The 18,363-nt window shown below is 67.7% G+C and overlaps 1 protein-coding gene across 4 annotated transcripts; it reads left to right on the top strand.

Annotated features, from left to right (window-relative positions):
* The first annotated feature begins 2,052 nt into the window (after nucleotides 1-2,052).
* Nucleotides 2,053-18,254, top strand: STX4 (syntaxin 4). 4 transcript variants are annotated; one of them, XM_082334270.1, is made up of 11 exons: nucleotides 2,053-2,096; nucleotides 3,805-3,933; nucleotides 5,700-5,799; nucleotides 6,561-6,635; nucleotides 7,437-7,510; nucleotides 7,998-8,106; nucleotides 8,808-8,884; nucleotides 9,767-9,904; nucleotides 11,377-11,487; nucleotides 12,537-12,645; nucleotides 18,014-18,254. In XM_082334270.1, exons 1-10 carry the CDS (start codon nucleotides 2,067-2,069, stop codon nucleotides 12,618-12,620), a joined length of 927 nt encoding a protein of 308 aa, XP_082190396.1. In that variant the 5' UTR covers nucleotides 2,053-2,066; the 3' UTR covers nucleotides 12,621-12,645; nucleotides 18,014-18,254. The 4 variants fall into 4 exon arrangements, with proteins under 4 accessions (XP_082190396.1, XP_082190397.1, XP_082190395.1 ...); XM_082334271.1 differs by having other exon boundaries at nucleotides 5,667-5,799; nucleotides 8,055-8,106; XM_082334269.1 differs by having other exon boundaries at nucleotides 5,667-5,799; nucleotides 8,019-8,106.
* Nucleotides 18,255-18,363: the final 109 nt, after the last annotated feature.

Genomic DNA, 18,363 nt, shown 5'->3' with positions numbered 1-18,363 from the left:
CGCTCGTGCCCTTGCAGGGGTGCTCATTGCACGAGCCCTTGCACACTCATACCCTTGCACGGCGCCTTGCACGCTCGTGCCCTTGCAGGGGTGCCGCTTGCACGGGCCCTTGCACGCCCCCAGCCTTGCACGGCGCCTTGCACGCTCGTGCCCTTGCACGGCACCTTGCACGCCCGGACCCTTGCAGGGGTGCCGCTTGCACGCTCGTGCCCTTGCAGGGGTGCCGCTTGCACGGGCCCTTGCACGCTCGTGCCCTTGCACGGCGCCTTGCACGCTCGTACCCTTGCAGGGGTGCTGCTTGCACGAGCCCTTGCACGCCCGGACCCTTGCAGGGGTGCTGCTTGCACAGGCCCTTGCACGCTCGTGCCCTTGCACGGGGCATTGCACGCTCGTGCCCTTGCAGGGGTGCCGCTTGCACGAGCCCTTGCACACTCATACCCTTGCAGGGGTGCCGCTTGCACGAGCCCTTGCACGCTCGGACCCTTGCAGGGGTGCCGCTTGCACGAGCCCTTGCACACTCATACCCTTGCAGGGGTGCCGCTTGCACGAGCCCTTGCACGCTCGGACCCTTGCAGGGGTGCCGCTTGCACGAGCCCTTGCACGCTCGGACCCTTGCAGGGGTGCTGCTTGCATGAGCCCTTGCACGCCCGGACCCTTGCACGGTGCCTTGCACGCTCGGACCCTTGCAGGGGTGCTGCTTGCACAGGCCCTTGCACGCTCGAACCCTTGCACGGGGCATTGCACGCTCGTCCCCTTGCAGGGGTGCCGCTTGCACGAGCCCTTGCACGCCCCCAGCCTTGCACAGGGCACTGCACGCTCGTACCCTTGCACGGCACCTTGCACACTCGTACCCTTGCAGGGGTGCTGCTCGCACGGGGCCTTGCACGCTCCCAGCCTTGCACGGGGCCTTGCACGCTTGGTTCCTTGCACGGATGCTCCTCACGTGTGTCCCCGCACGGATGCCGCCTTGCAGGGACGTTGCTCGCACGGCGCCTTGCACGCTCGTGCCCTTGCAGGGGTGCTGCTTGCACAAGCCCTTGCACGCCGCCAGCCTTGCCCGGGGCATTGCGTGCTCGCCAGCCTCACAGGGGTGCTGCTTGCACAGGTCCTTGCACGCTCCTGGCCTTGCACGCTCGCTCCCTTGCACGGATGCCTCTCATGTGGGTCCCTGCATGGATGCTGCTTTGCAGGGATGCTGCTTGCACGGGGCCTCGCACGCTTGGCGCCTTGCACGCGGCCTTGCACACTCGCTGGCCTTGCAGGGATGCTGCTTGCACGAGCCCTCGCACGCTCGGTCCCTCGCACAGATGCTCCTTGTGTGAGCCCTCGCACGCTCGGCGCCTTGCACGAGCCCTCGCACGCTCGGTCCCTCGCACAGATGCTCCTTGTGTGAGCCCTCGCACGCTCGGCGCCTTGCATGAGCCCTCGCACGCTCGGTCCCTCGCACAGATGCTCCTTGTGTGAGCCCTCGCACGCTCGGTCCCTCGCACAGATGCTCCTTGTGTGAGCCCTCGCACGCTCGGTGCCTTGCACGAGCCCTCGCACGCTCGGTCCCTCGCACAGATGCTCCTTGTGTGAGCCCTCGCACGCTCGGCGCCTTGCACGAGCCCTCGCACGCTCGGTCCCTCGCACAGATGCTCCTTGTGTGAGCCCTCGCACGCTCGGCGCCTTGCACGAGCCCTCGCACGCTCGCCGTCCCTGCCCGGGGCCTCGCGCGCTCGCTCCCTTGCACGCTCGCTCCCTTGCACGCTCACTCCCCCCCCTTGCAGTCCCGGACCCCCAGGAGCCTTTGGGGGGGCTGGGTCCGCCGGGGGACATCCCCCGACCCTTGGAGGACCGGGGCGGAGCTCAACGGGCGGCGCTCCGGTCTCTCTTTCGGCCCCTCTCTATGGTTCCCCCCCCGCCACCGCCCCAGCCTGAGGCTGGCGGCCGCTCTCTATGGTTTGGAGGACTCCGCGGCCAGAGCGGCCGCGCTCTATGGCCGCCCGCCCCCCCCTCCTTGCGCGCATGCGCAGAGCGCCTCCCCGTCCGTTTCCGCATCCGCCCCCAGAGCGAAGGGCGCCACCATGCGGGACCGCACGCGAGAGCTCCACCAGGTGGGACCCCCCCCCCCCGAAAACGGGACCCGGGGGCCCTGGACCCCCCCAAAACCGGGACCCAGGGGTCCGGGGACCCCCCCAGGTGTCTGGGACCCCCCCCCCCGTGGGACCCAGGGGTCCGGGGACCCCCAAAAGGGGACCCAGGAGTTCAGGGACCCCCCCCACAATGGGACCCAGGGGTCCGGGGACCCCCCCAGGTGTCTGGGACCCCCCCCCCGTGGGACCCAGGGGTCCTGGACCCCCCCAGGTGTCTGGGACCCCCCCCCCGTGGGACCCAGGGGTCCGGGGACCCCCAAAAGGGGACCCAGGAGTTCAGGGACCCCCCCCACAATGGGACCCAGGGGTCCGGGGACCCCCCCCAGGTGTCTGGGACCCCCCCCCGTGGGACCCAGGGGTCCGGAGACCCCCAAAAACGGGACCCAGGGGTCCTGGACCCCCCCCAGTGTCTGGGACCCCCCCCCCCCGTGGGACCCAGGGGTCTGGGGACCCCCAAAACGGGACCCAGGGACCCCCAAAATGGGACCCAGGGGTCCTGGGACCCTAAAACGGGACCCAGAGTTCAGGGACCCCCCCCACAATGGGACCCAGGGATCCGGGGACCCCCCCAGGTGTCTGGGACCCCCCCCCCGTGGGACCCAGGGGTCCTGGACCCCCCCCAGGTGTCTGGGACCCCCCCCCCATGGGACCCAGGGGTCTGGGGACCCCCACAATGGGACCCAGGGGTCCTGGACCCCCCCCAGTGTCTGGGACCCCCCCCCCCATGGGACCCAGGGGTCTGGGGACCCCCCAAACGGTGACCAGGGACGCCCAAAATGGGACCCAGGGGTCCTCGACCCCCCCCAAAACGGGACCCAGGGGTCCTGGACCCCCCCCAAGTGTCTTGGACCCCCCCCCCATGGGACCCAGGAGTTCAGGGGCCCCCAAATGGGGTCCAGGGACCCCCAAAAGGGGACCCAGGAGTTCAGGGACACCCCAAAACGGGGTCCAGGGACCCCCAACACGGGACTTAGGGGTCCTGGACCCCCCCCAGGTGTCTGGGACCCCCCCCCATGGGACCCGGGGGTCCGGGGACCCCCAAAACGGGGTTCAGGGACCCCCAAAATGGGACCCAGGGGCCCTGGACCCCCCCAAAACAGGACCCAGGAGTTCAGGGACCCCCCCAAAACGGGGTCCAGGGACCCCCCCATGGGACCCGGGGGTCTGGGACCCCCCCCCAAAACGGGGTCCAGGGACCCCCCCCATGGGACCCGGGGCCCTGGACCCCCCCAAAACGGGACCCAGGAGTTCAGGGACCCCCCCAAAACGGGACCCAGGGACCCCCCCCATGGGACCCAGGGGTCCTGGACCCCCCCCAGTGCCTGGGACCCCCCCCATGGGACCCGGGGGTCCGGGGACCCCCAAAACGGGGTTCAGGGACCCCCAAAATGGGACCCAGGGGCCCTGGACCCCCCCAAAACAGGACCCAGGAGTTCAGGGACCCCCCCAAAACGGGGTCCAGGGACCCCCCCATGGGACCCAGGGGTCTGGGACCCCCCCCCAAAACGGGACCCAGGGACCCCCCCCATGGGACCCAGGGGTCCTGGACCCCCCCCCCCAGTGCCTGGGACCCCCCCCATGGGACGCAGGGGTCGGGGCCCCCCCAGGTGGTCCCCAGCCCCCCCCAGCAGAGGGTCGGGGCCCCCCCTGACCCCCCCGCTCCCCCCAGGACTGCGGGCGCGGCTCGGGGGCGGTGGCGGAGGAGGAGGAGGAGGAGGAGGAGGAGGAAGAGCGGGACCGCGTGGCGCTGATGGGGCTGCGCCCCCCCGCCCCCCCCGGGGCCGACACCCTCCTGCAGGTGGGGGCCCGCGGGCGGGCGGGGCTTGCATCTCATTTGCATGCGATTAGCGCCTCGTTAGCCGGGGCGGGGAGGGGGGCAAACGCCCGGGGGGGCGGGAGCCCCCCCCGCGTCATTAACGCATAATTAACATATCATTAGCATACTCCAGCCTGGCATTAGCCTATTTTATCGTCTTATTGGCATGCCTTGCTATCTCATTAGCATCTCATTAGCATGCCTTGGTGTCTCATTAGCATGTCAGCACCCTGCGTGGGGGCGGAGAGACCAAAGGGGTGGCGCTGGAGCCCCTCGTGTCGTTGTCTCATTAGCATATCATTAACATATTCCAACCTGGCATCAGACACAGCATTAGCATCTCATTAGCATGCCTTGGTGTCTCATTAGCATGTCATTAACGTGTCAGCACCCTGCGTGGGGGCGGAGAGACCAAAGGGGTGGCGCTGGAGCCCCTCGCCTCGCTGTCTCATTAACATGTCATTAACACGTAATTAGCATACCCTAACCTGGCATTGGAATGCCTCGGCACAGCATTAGCATCTCATTAGCATGCTGGCCGTCTCATTAGCATGCCGGCTTGCGTTATTGGCACGTGAGCGCTACGTGCGGGCGAGGGAGAAGCCCCCCGTGCGCTTAGCGTGTCATTAGCATGCCATTTGCATACGCTGGCTGGGCATTAGCGTGGCTTAGCATCTTATTAGCATCTCATTAGCATACTCTTGCCTGTTATTAGCGTGTTAATGCTGTGCGCAGGCAGGGGATGCGCAGGGCAGGGGGCTGCTGGAGGCCCTCCTGCCCTTAGCACGTCATTAGCATGTCATTAGCATGTCATTAGCATGCCGTGGCCTTACAGCGGCATGCCTCGGCATGTCATTAACGTGTTATTAGCGTGTCGCGATGTCGTCAGCGTGTCGGTGTTACTGCGGGGCCGCGCAGGCGGGTCCTGGAGCCCCCCCCCCCCCTCGTTTGCATCCCGTTGCTGTGCCGTTACCATGCCCTACCATGTCACTAGCATGTAATTAGCATGCAATTAGCATGTAATTAGCGTGTAATTAGCATGTCGGTGCTGGGTGCGTGGCAGGGCTGCAGGGTGCAGGGGGTGCGGGGGGGCTGGAGCCCCCCCCCGCTCCCTTTGCATGCCCTTTGCGTGCCCCAGCGTGCCCCTAGCGTGCCCCAGCGTGCCCCTAGCGTGCCCTTAGCGTGCCCTTAGCGTGTGGTTAGCGTGTCCTTAGCGTGTGGTTAGTGTGTCCTTAGCGTGTGGTTAGCGTGTGTGCAGGCGCAGGGGGTGCGGGGGGGCTGGAGCCCCCCCCCCCGCTCCCTTTGCATGCCCTTTGCGTGCCCCTAGCGTGCCCTTAGCGTGTCCTTAGCGTGTGGTTAGCGTGTGCGCAGGTGTGGGGGGTGCGGGGGGGCTGGAGCCCCCCCCCCGCTCCCTTTGCGTGCCCCTTTGCATGCCCTTTGCGTGCCCCTAGCGTGCCCCTAGCGAGCCCTTAGCGTGTCCTTAGCGTGTGGTTAGCGTGTGTGCAGGCGCAGGGGGTGCGGGGGGGGCTGGAGCCCCCCCTGCTCCCTTTGCGTGCCCCTAGCGTGCCCCAGCGTGCCCCTAGCGTGCCCTTAGCGTGCCCTTAGCGTGTGGTTAGCGTGTGCGCAGGCGCAGGGGGTGCGGGGGGGGCTGGAGCCCCCCCTGCTCCCTTTGCGTGCCCCTAGCGTGCCCCAGCGTGCCCCTAGCGTGCCCTTAGCGTGTCCTTAGCGTGTGGTTAGCGTGTGCGCAGGCGCGGGGGGTGCGGGCAGCGCTGCGGGCGCTGGAGGCGAAGCTGGAGGCGCTGGAGCAGCAGCAGGAGGCCGTGCTGGGCACCCCCCTGCCCGACGAGGGTACGGGGGCTATAGGGGGCTATAGGGGGTCCGGGGGGGTCTCCTAAGGGGCTAGAGGGGCTTGGGGGGGGCTGGGGGGGGGTATGGGGGGCTGTGGGGCTTGTAGGGGAGATGGGGGGGCTATAGGTGGTCTGGGGGTCTATAGGGGTGCTGGGGGTCCAAAGGGGGGGGGGGCTATGGGGGGGCTATAGGTGGTCTGGGGGTCTATAGGGGTGCTGGGGGTTCAAAGGGGGGGGGGGCTATGGGGGGGCTATAGGTGGTCTGGGGGTCTATAGGGGCGCTGGGGGTCCAAAGGGGGGGGGCTATGGGGGGGCTATAGGTGGTCTGGGGGTCTATAGGGGTGCTGGGGGTCCAAAGGGGGGGGTCTCAGGGGGCTATGGGGGGGCTATAGGTGTCCTGGGGGTCTATAGGGGTGCTGGGGGTACAAAGGGGGGCTCTGGGGGGCTATAGGGGCTCTGGGGGTGTACAGGGGGCCAGGGGGGGCGGCTATAGGGGCTCTGGGGGTGTACAGGGGGCCGGGGGGGGGCTATAGGGGCTCTGGGGTTGTACAGGGGGCCGGGGGGGGGCTATAGGGGCTCTGGGGGTGTACAGGGGGCCGGGGGGGGGCTATAGGGGCTCTGGGGGTGTATAGGGGGCCGGGGGGGCTATAGGGGCTCTGGGGGTGTATAGGGGGCCGGGGGGGGGGGCTCTAGGGGCTCTGGGGGTGTATAGGGGGCCGGGGGGGCTATAGGGGCTCCGGGGGTGACCTGTGCCCCCCCCAGGGCTGAAGCGGGACCTGCAGGTGCTGCGGGATGAGATCCAGGAGCTGACGCAGGAGATCCGCACCCGCCTGCGAGGTGGGGACCCCGGGACCCCCCCCGACCCCCCCCCCGGGCCCCCCCCTGGACCCCGGGACCCCCCCGACCCCTCGGACCCCCCCCCCGGGACCCCCCAGACCCCTGGGACCCCCCCCCCCCCCCCCCGGGACCCCCCAGACGCCTGGGACTCCTCGACCCCTGGGACCCCCCCCAGGACCCCCCCGACCCCTGGGACCCCCTTTGCACCCCTGGGACCCCCTGGGACCCCCCCAGACCCCTGGGACCCCCCCCAGGACCCCCCAGACCCCTGGGACCCCCACAGACCCCTGGGTGTCCTCCCAAATCCCTGGGACCCCCCCTGCACCCCTGGGACCCCCTCAACCCCTGGGACCCCCCCCCAGACCCCTGGGACCCCCCCAGACCCCTGTGACCCCCCCCAGGACCCCCCAGACCCCTGAGACCCCCCCAGACCCCTGGGTGTCCTCCCAAATCCCTGGGACCCCCCCCCGGACCCCGGGACCCCCCCAGACCCCTGTGACACCCCCCAGGACCCCCCAGACCCCTGGGACCCCCCCAGACCCCTGGGTGTCCTCCCAAATCCCTGGGACCCCCCCCGGACCCCTGGGACCCCCCCCCAGACCCCTGGATACCCCCCAAGACCCCTGGGACCCCCCCAGACCCCTGGGTCTCCTCCCAAATCCCTGGGACCCCCCCTGCACCCCCTGGGTCCCCCCCTAAACACATGGGTGCCCCCCCCCCCGGACACCTGGGACCCCTGGGTATTTGGGGGGGGGTCTCCCGGACGCCTGGGTCCCCCCCGGACGCCTGGGTCCCCCCCAGCGCTGGAGCCAGGGAAGGAGGAAGAGGAGGACGAGAACCGAAACACCATCGGGGCCCGGGTGAAGCGCACCCAGGTGGGGGGGGACGGGTTTGGGGGGGCCCTGAGGGGTCCTGGGGGGATCCCCGGGGGGGTTGGGATCCCCTTGGGGGGCGTTGGGGTCCCCCGGGGGGATTTGGGGGGCCCTGGGGAGGTTTTGGGGGTCCCCCGGGGGGATTTGGGGGGCCCTGGGGAGGTTTTGGGGGTCCCCAAGTGGAATTTGGGGGTCCCCGGGGGGGTTTTGGGGGTCCCCGGGGGGGTTTCAGGGCCCCTCAGGTGGGTTTTGGGGTCCCCAAGTGAGTTTTTGGGGTCTCTAGGGAGGTTTCAGGGTCCCCAAGTGGGATTTTGGGGTCCCAGGGGAGGGATTTGGGGGTCCCCAACCGGGTTTTGGGGTCCCTGGGGGGGTGTTGGGGTCCCTGGGGGGGTTGGGGTCCCTGGGGGGGATTTGGGGGTCCCTGGGGGGTGTTGGGGTCCCCGGGGGTTTGGGGCCCCGGGGGCCCCGCGGGGCTGACGGGCGCCCGCAGCACGGGGTGCTGTCGCAGCAGTTCCTGGGGCTGACGGGGCGCTGCCACGCGGCGCAGGCCCGCTACCGCCAGCGCAGCCTGGAGCGCATCCGCCGCCAGCTCCACATCGGTGGGGGCCGCGCCGCGGGCGGGGGGCCAGGGCCGGGGGGCTGGGGGGGGGCCCCAGTGCCTGGGTCCCTGGGGAGGGGTCCCAACGCCAGGGCGCTGGGGAGGGGTCCCCAATGCCTGGGTGCCTGGGGAGGGGTCCTGGGCACCTGGGTCCCCCCCAAACACCTGGGTGCCCTGGGGAGGGGTCCCCAAACACCTGGGTGCCCTGGGGAGGGGGTCCCCAAGCGCCTGGGTGCCCTGGGGAGGGGTCCCCAATGCCTGGGTCCCTTGGGGAGGGGTCCCAACGCCAGGGTGCTGGGGAGGGGGCCCCAAACACCTGGGTGCCTGGGGAGGGGTCCTGGGCACCTGGGTCCCCCCCAAACACCTGGGTGCCCTGGGGAGGGGTCCCCAAACATGTGGGTGCCCTGGGGAGGGGTCCTGGGTCCCTGGGGAGGGGTCCCCAATGCTGGGGGCCCTGGGGAGGGGTCCCCAAACACCTGGGTCCCCCTCAGACACCTGGGTCCCTGGGGAGGGGTCCCCAAGCGCCTGGGTGCCCTGGGGAGGGGTCCCCAAACACCTGGGTGCCCTGGGGAGGGGTCCTGGGTCCCTGGGGAGGGGGTCCTGGGTGCCGGGGGGCCCTGGGGAGGGGGTCCCCAAACCCCTGGGTGCCCTGGGGAGGGGTCCCGGGCGCCTGGGCCCCCCCCGACGCCTGGGCCCCCCCAGCCGGCAGCGCCTCGGTGACGGAGGAGGAGCTGGAGCAGATGCTGGAGACGGGGCAGAGCGAGGTCTTCATCTCTAACGTGAGTGGGGCACCCATGGGTGCTGGGGGGGGCCCAGAGACCCCATAGGTGCCCTATAGCACCCATGGGTGCTGGGGGGGGGCAGAGACCCCGTAGGTGCCCTATAGCCCCCATGGGTGCTGGGGGGGGCCCAGAGACCCCATAGGTGCCCTATAGCACCCATGGGTGCTGGGGGGGGGGCCCAGAGACCCCATAGGTGCCCTATAGCACCCATGGGTGCTGGGGGGGGGGGGCAGAGACCCCATAGGTGCCCTATAGCACCCATGGGTGCTGGGGGGGGCCCAGAGACCCCATAGGTGCCCTATAGCACCCATGCTGGGGGGTCTGTGGGGGCACCCATGGGTGCTGGGGGGTCTGTGGGGGCACCCATAGGTGCTGGGGGTCCGTGGGAGCACCCATAGGTACTGGGGGTCCGTGGGGGCACCCATGGGGTGCTGGGGGTCCATGGGGGCACCCATGGGTGCTGGGGGGTCTGTGGGAGCACCCATAGGTGCTGGTGGTCCATGAGAGCACCCATGGGTGCTGGGGGTCCATGGGGGCACCCATGGGTGCTGGGGGGTCTGTGGGGGCACCCATGGGGGGCTGTGGTCCATGGGGGCACCCATAGGTACTGGGGGTCCATGGGGGCACCCATGGGTGCTGGGGGTCTGTGGGGGCACCCATAGGTGCTGGTGGTCCATGAGAGCACCCATAGGTACTGGGGGTCCATGGGGGCACCCATGGGTGCTGGAGGGTCCGTGGGGGCACCCATAGGTGCTGGTGGTCCATGAGAGCACCCATAGGTACTGGGGGTCCATGGGGGCACCCATGGGTGCTGGGGGGTCCGTGGGGGCACCCACGGGTGGCCGTGGCCCATGGGGGCACCCATGGGTGCTGCGGCAGGTGCTGGGGGCGACGCAGGCGACGCGGGCGGCGCTGGAGGAGGTGGGGGTGCGGCACCAGGAGCTGCAGCGGCTGGAGAGGGGCCTGCGGGAGCTGGGGGAGCTCTTCACCCTGCTGGGGAGCACCATCGAGGGGCAGGTGGGTGCTGGGGGCACTGGGGGGCACTGGGAGGGGACTGGGAGGGGACTGGGGGGCACTGGGAGGGACTGGGGGGCACTGGGAGGGAGCTGGGGGAGCTCTTCACCCTGCTGGGGAGCACCATCGAGGGGCAGGTGGGTGCTGGGGGCACTGGGGGGCACTGGGAGGGGACTGGGGGGCACTGGGATGGACTGGGGGGCACTGGGAGGGAGCTGGGGGAGCTCTTCACCCTGCTGGGGAGCACCATCGAGGGGCAGGTGGGTGCTGGGGGCACTGGGGGGCACTGGGAGGGGACTGGGAGGGGACTGGGGGGCACTGGGATGGACTGGAGGGGCACTGGGAGGGAGCTGGGGGAGCTCTTCACCCTGCTGGGGAGCACCATCGAGGGGCAGGTGGGTGCTGGGGGCACTGGGGGGCACTGGGAGGGGACTGGGAGGGGACTGGGGGGCACTGGGAGGGACTGGGGGGCACTGGGAGGGAGCTGGGGGAGCTCTTCACCCTGCTGGGGAGCACCATCGAGGGGCAGGTGGGTGCTGGGGGCACTGGGGGGCACTGGGAGGGGACTGGGGGGCACTGGGAGGGACTGGGGGGCACTGGGAGGGAGCTGGGGGAGCTCTTCACCCTGCTGGGGAGCACCATCGAGGGGCAGGTGGGTGCTGGGGGCACTGGGGGGCACTGGGAGGGGACTGGGAGGGCACTAGGGAGCACTGGGAGGGGACTGGGAGGGGACTAGGGGGCAGTGGGAGGCACTGGGGGGCACTGGGAGGGGACTGGGAGGGCACTAGGGAGCACTGGGAGGGAACTGGGGGGCACTGGGAGGGCACTGGGAGGGGACTAGGGGGCAGTGGGAGGGACTGGGGGGCACTGGGAGGGAACTGGGAGGGCACTAGGGAGCACTGGGAGGGACTGGGGGGCACTGGGAGGGGACTGGGAGGGGACTAGGGGGCACTGGGAGGGAACTGGGGGGCACTGGGAGGGCACTGGGAGGGGACTAGGGGGCAGTGGGAGGGACTGGGGGGCACTGGGAGGGGACTGGGAGGGCACTAGGGAGCACTGGGAGGGACTGGGGGGCACTGGGAGGGGACTGGGAGGGGACTAGGGGGCAGTGGGAGGGACTGGGAGGTACTGGGAGGGGACTAGCGGGCAGTGGGAGGGACTGGGGAGCACTGGGAGGGGACTGGGGGGCACTGGGAGGGCACTGGGAGGGACTGGGGGGCACTGGAAGGGGAGTGGGAGGGGACTAGGGGGCAGTGGGAGGGACTGGGGGTCACTGGGAGGGAACTGGGAGGCACTGGGATGAACTGGGAGGGAACTGGGGGACGCGGGACATTGGGCTGCTCTTGGAGAGAAGTGGGGGGCACTGGGAGGGACTGGGGGGCACTGGGCGGGTCGGGCACTGCCGCGGCAGGCCGTACCGAGCGCGCGGCTTCGTGCTGGGGCGTACTGGTTCGTACTGGTCCATACTGGTGCAGGGGGAGGTGATCGACCGGATCGAGAGGAACATCCAGGAGTCGGGGACGTCCCTGCGCAAGGGCCAGCAGCACCTGGGGGCGGCGCGGCGCAGCCAGCGCGGGGCGCGGCAGGTCCCACGGCGTCCCCCCGACCCGGGGGGGGGTCCCTGTCCCCCCCAGACCCCTCAGGTCCCCATGGGGGTCCCTGTCCCCCCCCAGACCCGGGGGGGTCCCCACGGGGGTCCCTGTCCCCCCCCCGACCCGGGGGTCCCCAGGGGGGTCCCCATGTCCCCCCCAGACCCCTCAGGTCCCCAGGGGGGTCCCCATGTCCCCCCCAGACCCCTCAGTGTCCCCACAGGGGTCCCTGTCCCCCCCCAAACCCCCGGGGGGTCCCTGTGTCCCCCCCAGACCCCCGGGGGTCCCAATGTCCCCCCCCAGACCCCTCAGTGTCCCCCTGGGGGTCCCCATGTCCCCCCCCCCCAGACCCCTCAGGTCCCCACGGGGGTCCCTGTCCCCCCCCCAACCCCGGGGGGTCCCTGTCCCCCCCCCAGACCCCGGGGGTCCCCAGGGGGTCCCCATGTCCCCCCCCCAAACCCCAGGGGGTCCCCATGTCCCCCCCCCCAGACCCCTCAGGTCCCCACGGGGGTCCCTGTCCCCCCCCCAACCCCGGGGGGTCCCTGTCCCCCCCCCAGACCCCGGGGGGTCCCCAGGGGGTCCCCATGTCCCCCCCCCCAGACCCCTCAGGTCCCCACGGGGGTCCCTGTCCCCCCCCCAACCCCGGGGGGTCCCTGTCCCCCCCCCAGACCCCGGGGGTCCCCAGGGGGTCCCCGTGTCCCCCCCAGACCCCCGGGGGTCCCCATGTCCCCCCCCCAGACCCCTCAGGTCCCCACGGGGGTCCCTGTCCCCCCCCCAACCCCGGGGGGTCCCTGTCCCCCCCCCAGACCCCGGGGGTCCCCAGGGGGTCCCCGTGTCCCCCCCAGACCCCCGGGGGTCCCCATGTCCCCCCCCCAGACCCCTCAGGTCCCCATGGGGGTCCCTGTCCCCCCCCCAAACCCCAGGGGGTCCCCATGTCCCCCCCAGACCCCGGGGGTCCCAGGGGGTCCCTGTCCCCCCCAGACCCCGGGGGTCCCCAGGGGGTCCCCGCCCCCCCTGACCCCGCTCCTCTCCCCCCTCCCCGACAGAAAAAGCTGCTGGTGGCCGCTTGCGTCGTCGTCACCGTCCTCATCATCGTCGCCATCATCGCCGCCACCGTGGCAACGGGGTAGCGCCCCCCGCCCGCTCCCGGGGCCGGTGAGTGGGACTGGGCGAACTGGGAGGGACTGGGGGGCTCTAGGGCGGTTACTGGGCTGAACTGGGAGTGACTGGGAGGGACTGGGGGGGTTACTGGGACAAACTGGGAGCTACTGAGCTGAACTGGGAGTGACTAGGCTGAACTGGGAGTGACTGGAGGGGTTACTGGGACAAACTGGGAGTGACTGGGCTGAACTGGGAGTGACTGGGGGGGCTACTGGGACAAACTGGGAGTTACTGGTCTGAACTGGGAGTGACTGGGGGGGCTACTGGGACAAACTGGGAGTGACTGGTCTGAACTGGGAGTGACTGGGCTGAACTGGGATTGACTGGGGGGGCTACTGGGACAAACTGGGAGTTACTGGTCTGAACTGGGAGTGACTGGGGGGGCTACTGGGACAAACTGGGAGTGACTGGTCTGAACTGGGGGTGACTGGTCTGAACTGGGATTGACTGGGGGGGCTACTGGGACAAACTGGGAGTGACTGGTCTGAACTGGGGGTGACTGGGCTGAACTGGGATTGACTGGGGGGGCTACTGGGACAAACTGGGAGTTACTGGTCTGAACTGGGGGTGACTGGGCTGAACTGGGATTGACTGGGGGGGCTACTGGGACAAACTGGGAGTTACTGGTCTGAACTGGGAGTGACTGGGGGGGCTACTGGGACAAACTGGGAGTGACTGGGCTGAACTGGGAGTGACTGGGGGGGCTACTGGGACAAACTGGGAGTGACTGGTCTGAACTGGGGGTGACTGGGCTGAACTGGGATTGACTGGGGGGGCTACTGGGACAAACTGGGAGTTACTGGTCTGAACTGGGAGTGACTGGGGGGGCTACTGGGACAAACTGGGAGTGACTGGTCTGAACTGGGGGTGACTGGGCTGAACTGGGATTGACTGGGGGGGCTACTGGGACAAACTGGGAGTTACTGGTCTGAACTGGGAGTGACTGGGCTGAACTGGGAGTGACTGGGGGGGCTACTGGGACAAACTGGGAGTTACTGGTCTGAACTGGGAGTGACTGGGGGGGCTACTGGGACAAACTGGGAGTGACTGGTCTGAACTGGGAGTGACTGGGCTGAACTGGGATTGACTGGGGGGGCTACTGGGACAAACTGGGAGTTACTGGTCTGAACTGGGAGTGACTGGGGGGGCTACTGGGACAAACTGGGAGTGACTGGTCTGAACTGGGGGTGACTGGTCTGAACTGGGATTGACTGGGGGGGCTACTGGGACAAACTGGGAGTGACTGGTCTGAACTGGGGGTGACTGGGCTGAACTGGGATTGACTGGGGGGGCTACTGGGACAAACTGGGAGTTACTGGTCTGAACTGGGGGTGACTGGGCTGAACTGGGATTGACTGGGGGGGCTACTGGGACAAACTGGGAGTTACTGGTCTGAACTGGGAGTGACTGGGGGGGCTACTGGGACAAACTGGGAGTGACTGGGCTGAACTGGGAGTGACTGGGGGGGCTACTGGGACAAACTGGGAGTGACTGGTCTGAACTGGGGGTGACTGGGCTGAACTGGGATTGACTGGGGGGGCTACTGGGACAAACTGGGAGTTACTGGTCTGAACTGGGAGTGACTGGGGGGGCTACTGGGACAAACTGGGAGTGACTGGTCTGAACTGGGGGTGACTGGGCTGAACTGGGATTGACTGGGGGGGCTACTGGGACAAACTGGGAGTTACTGGTCTGAACTGGGAGTGACTGGGCTGAACTGGGAGTGACTGGGGGGGCTACTGGGACAAACTGGGAGTTACTGGTCTGAACTGGGAGTGACTGGGGGGGCTACTGGGACAAACTGGGAGTGACTGGTCTGAACTGGGAGTGACTGGGCTGAACTGGGATTGACTGGGGGGGCTACTGGGACAAACTGGGAGTTACTGGTCTGAACTGGGAGTGACTGGGGGGGCTACTGGGACAAACTGGGAGTGACTGGTCTGAACTGGGGGTGACTGGTCTGAACTGGGATTGACTGGGGGGGCTACTGGGACAAACTGGGAGTGACTGGTCTGAACTGGGGGTGACTGGGCTGAACTGGGATTGACTGGGGGGGCTACTGGGACAAACTGGGAGTTACTGGTCTGAACTGGGGGTGACTGGGCTGAACTGGGATTGACTGGGGGGGCTACTGGGACAAACTGGGAGTTACTGGTCTGAACTGGGAGTGACTGGGGGGGCTACTGGGACAAACTGGGAGTGACTGGGCTGAACTGGGAGTGACTGGGGGGGCTACTGGGACAAACTGGGAGTGACTGGTCTGAACTGGGGGTGACTGGGCTGAACTGGGATTGACTGGGGGGGCTACTGGGACAAACTGGGAGTTACTGGTCTGAACTGGGAGTGACTGGGGGGGCTACTGGGACAAACTGGGAGTGACTGGTCTGAACTGGGGGTGACTGGGCTGAACTGGGATTGACTGGGGGGGCTACTGGGACAAACTGGGAGTTACTGGTCTGAACTGGGAGTGACTGGGCTGAACTGGGAGTGACTGGGGGGGCTACTGGGACAAACTGGGAGTTACTGGTCTGAACTGGGAGTGACTGGGGGGGCTACTGGGACAAACTGGGAGTGACTGGTCTGAACTGGGAGTGACTGGGCTGAACTGGGATTGACTGGGGGGGCTACTGGGACAAACTGGGAGTTACTGGTCTGAACTGGGAGTGACTGGGGGGGCTACTGGGACAAACTGGGAGTGACTGGTCTGAACTGGGGGTGACTGGTCTGAACTGGGATTGACTGGGGGGGCTACTGGGACAAACTGGGAGTGACTGGTCTGAACTGGGGGTGACTGGGCTGAACTGGGATTGACTGGGGGGGCTACTGGGACAAACTGGGAGTTACTGGTCTGAACTGGGGGTGACTGGGCTGAACTGGGATTGACTGGGGGGGCTACTGGGACAAACTGGGAGTTACTGGTCTGAACTGGGAGTGACTGGGGGGGCTACTGGGACAAACTGGGAGTGACTGGGCTGAACTGGGAGTGACTGGGGGGGCTACTGGGACAAACTGGGAGTGACTGGTCTGAACTGGGGGTGACTGGGCTGAACTGGGATTGACTGGGGGGGCTACTGGGACAAACTGGGAGTTACTGGTCTGAACTGGGAGTGACTGGGGGGGCTACTGGGACAAACTGGGAGTGACTGGTCTGAACTGGGGGTGACTGGGCTGAACTGGGATTGACTGGGGGGGCTACTGGGACAAACTGGGAGTTACTGGTCTGAACTGGGAGTGACTGGGCTGAACTGGGAGTGACTGGGGGGGCTACTGGGACAAACTGGGAGTTACTGGTCTGAACTGGGAGTGACTGGGGGGGCTACTGGGACAAACTGGGAGTGACTGGTCTGAACTGGGAGTGACTGGGCTGAACTGGGATTGACTGGGGGGGCTACTGGGACAAACTGGGAGTTACTGGTCTGAACTGGGATTGACTGGGGGGGCTACTGGGACAAACTGGGAGTGACTGGTCTGAACTGGGGGTGACTGGTCTGAACTGGGATTGACTGGGGGGGCTACTGGGACAAACTGGGAGTGACTGGTCTGAACTGGGGGTGACTGGGCTGAACTGGGATTGACTGGGGGGGCTACTGGGACAAACTGGGAGTTACTGGTCTGAACTGGGGGTGACTGGGCTGAACTGGGATTGACTGGGGGGGCTACTGGGACAAACTGGGAGTTACTGGTCTGAACTGGGAGTGACTGGGGGGGCTACTGGGACAAACTGGGAGTGACTGGGCTGAACTGGGAGTGACTGGGGGGGCTACTGGGACAAACTGGGAGTGACTGGTCTGAACTGGGGGTGACTGGGCTGAACTGGGATTGACTGGGGGGGCTACTGGGACAAACTGGGAGTTACTGGTCTGAACTGGGAGTGACTGGGGGGGCTACTGGGACAAACTGGGAGTGACTGGTCTGAACTGGGGGTGACTGGGCTGAACTGGGATTGACTGGGGGGGCTACTGGGACAAACTGGGAGTGACTGGTCTGAACTGGGAGTGACTGGGCTGAACTGGGAGTGACTGGGGGGGCTACTGGGACAAACTGGGAGTTACTGGTCTGAACTGGGAGTGACTGGGGGGGCTACTGGGACAAACTGGGAGTGACTGGTCTGAACTGGGAGTGACTGGGCTGAACTGGGATTGACTGGGGGGGCTACTGGGACAAACTGGGAGTTACTGGTCTGAACTGGGAGTGACTGGGGGGGCTACTGGGACAAACTGGGAGTGACTGGTCTGAACTGGGGGTGACTGGTCTGAACTGGGATTGACTGGGGGGGCTACTGGGACAAACTGGGAGTGACTGGTCTGAACTGGGGGTGACTGGGCTGAACTGGGATTGACTGGGGGGGCTACTGGGACAAACTGGGAGTTACTGGTCTGAACTGGGGGTGACTGGGCTGAACTGGGATTGACTGGGGGGGCTACTGGGACAAACTGGGAGTGACTGGGCTGAACTGGGAGTGACTGGGGGGGCTACTGGGACAAACTGGGAGTGACTGGTCTGAACTGGGGGTGACTGGGCTGAACTGGGATTGACTGGGGGGGCTACTGGGACAAACTGGGAGTTACTGGTCTGAACTGGGAGTGACTGGGGGGGCTACTGGGACAAACTGGGAGTGACTGGTCTGAACTGGGGGTGACTGGGCTGAACTGGGATTGACTGGGGGGGCTACTGGGACAAACTGGGAGTTACTGGTCTGAACTGGGAGTGACTGGGGGGGCTACTGGGACAAACTGGGAGTGACTGGTCTGAACTGGGGGTGACTGGGCTGAACTGGGATTGACTGGGGGGGCTACTGGGACAAACTGGGAGTTACTGGTCTGAACTGGGGGTGACTGGGCTGAACTGGGATTGACTGGGGGGGCTACTGGGACAAACTGGGGGTGACTGGGCTGAACTGGGGGTGACTGGGGGGGCTACTGGGACAAACTGGGAGTTACTGGTCTGAACTGGGGGTGACTGGGCTGAACTGGGATTGACTGGGGGGGCTACTGGGACAAACTGGGGGTGACTGGGCTGAACTGGGGGTGACTGGGGGGGCTACTGGGACAAACTGGGAGTTACTGGGCTGAACTGGGATTGACTGGGGGGGCTACTGGGACAAACTGGGAGTGACTGGTCTGAACTGGGGGTGACTGGTCTGAACTGGGATTGACTGGGGGGGCTACTGGGACAAACTGGGAGTTACTGGTCTGAACTGGGAGTGACTGGGGGGGCTACTGGGACAAACTGGGAGTGACTGGTCTGAACTGGGGGTGACTGGGCTGAACTGGGATTGACTGAGGGGGCTACTGGGACAAACTGGGAGTGACTGGTCTGAACTGGGGGTGACTGGGCCGGCATTTTGCCCCTCCCCCGCCAGGTCGCTGATGTCACCTCCCGTCGGGGTTGGGTGGGCGGGGCCTCCCGATGGCTCCACCCACCCCCCCATTGGCCAACACTACCCCCACACACACCTCAAGCCCCGCCCCCTCCGCCCGGGACCCACTTCCTGTCCCGGATGACGTCAATTCCCACGGGGGGGGAGGGGCGCCCCCCCCCCGTGGGCCCGATTCTGCGCTACCTCCCCCCACGTGCCTCAGGTGGGGGCGGGGCCCCCCCAAATAAAGCACTTTTCGCCCCAAAGCCGGCCCCTCCCCCGCCTCCCTGTGGCCCCTCCCCCCCCCCCCACGTGCTGCCCCACATCCGGGGGGGGGGGAGGCGGGGGGGGAG

Source organism: Platalea leucorodia, assembly GCF_965183815.1.
Source record: "Platalea leucorodia genome assembly, chromosome: 32".
Classification (NCBI taxonomy): Eukaryota; Metazoa; Chordata; class Aves; order Pelecaniformes; family Threskiornithidae; genus Platalea; species Platalea leucorodia.
Note: the sequence above shows the minus strand (reverse complement) of the source record. Positions and strands in the feature narration are given on the sequence as shown.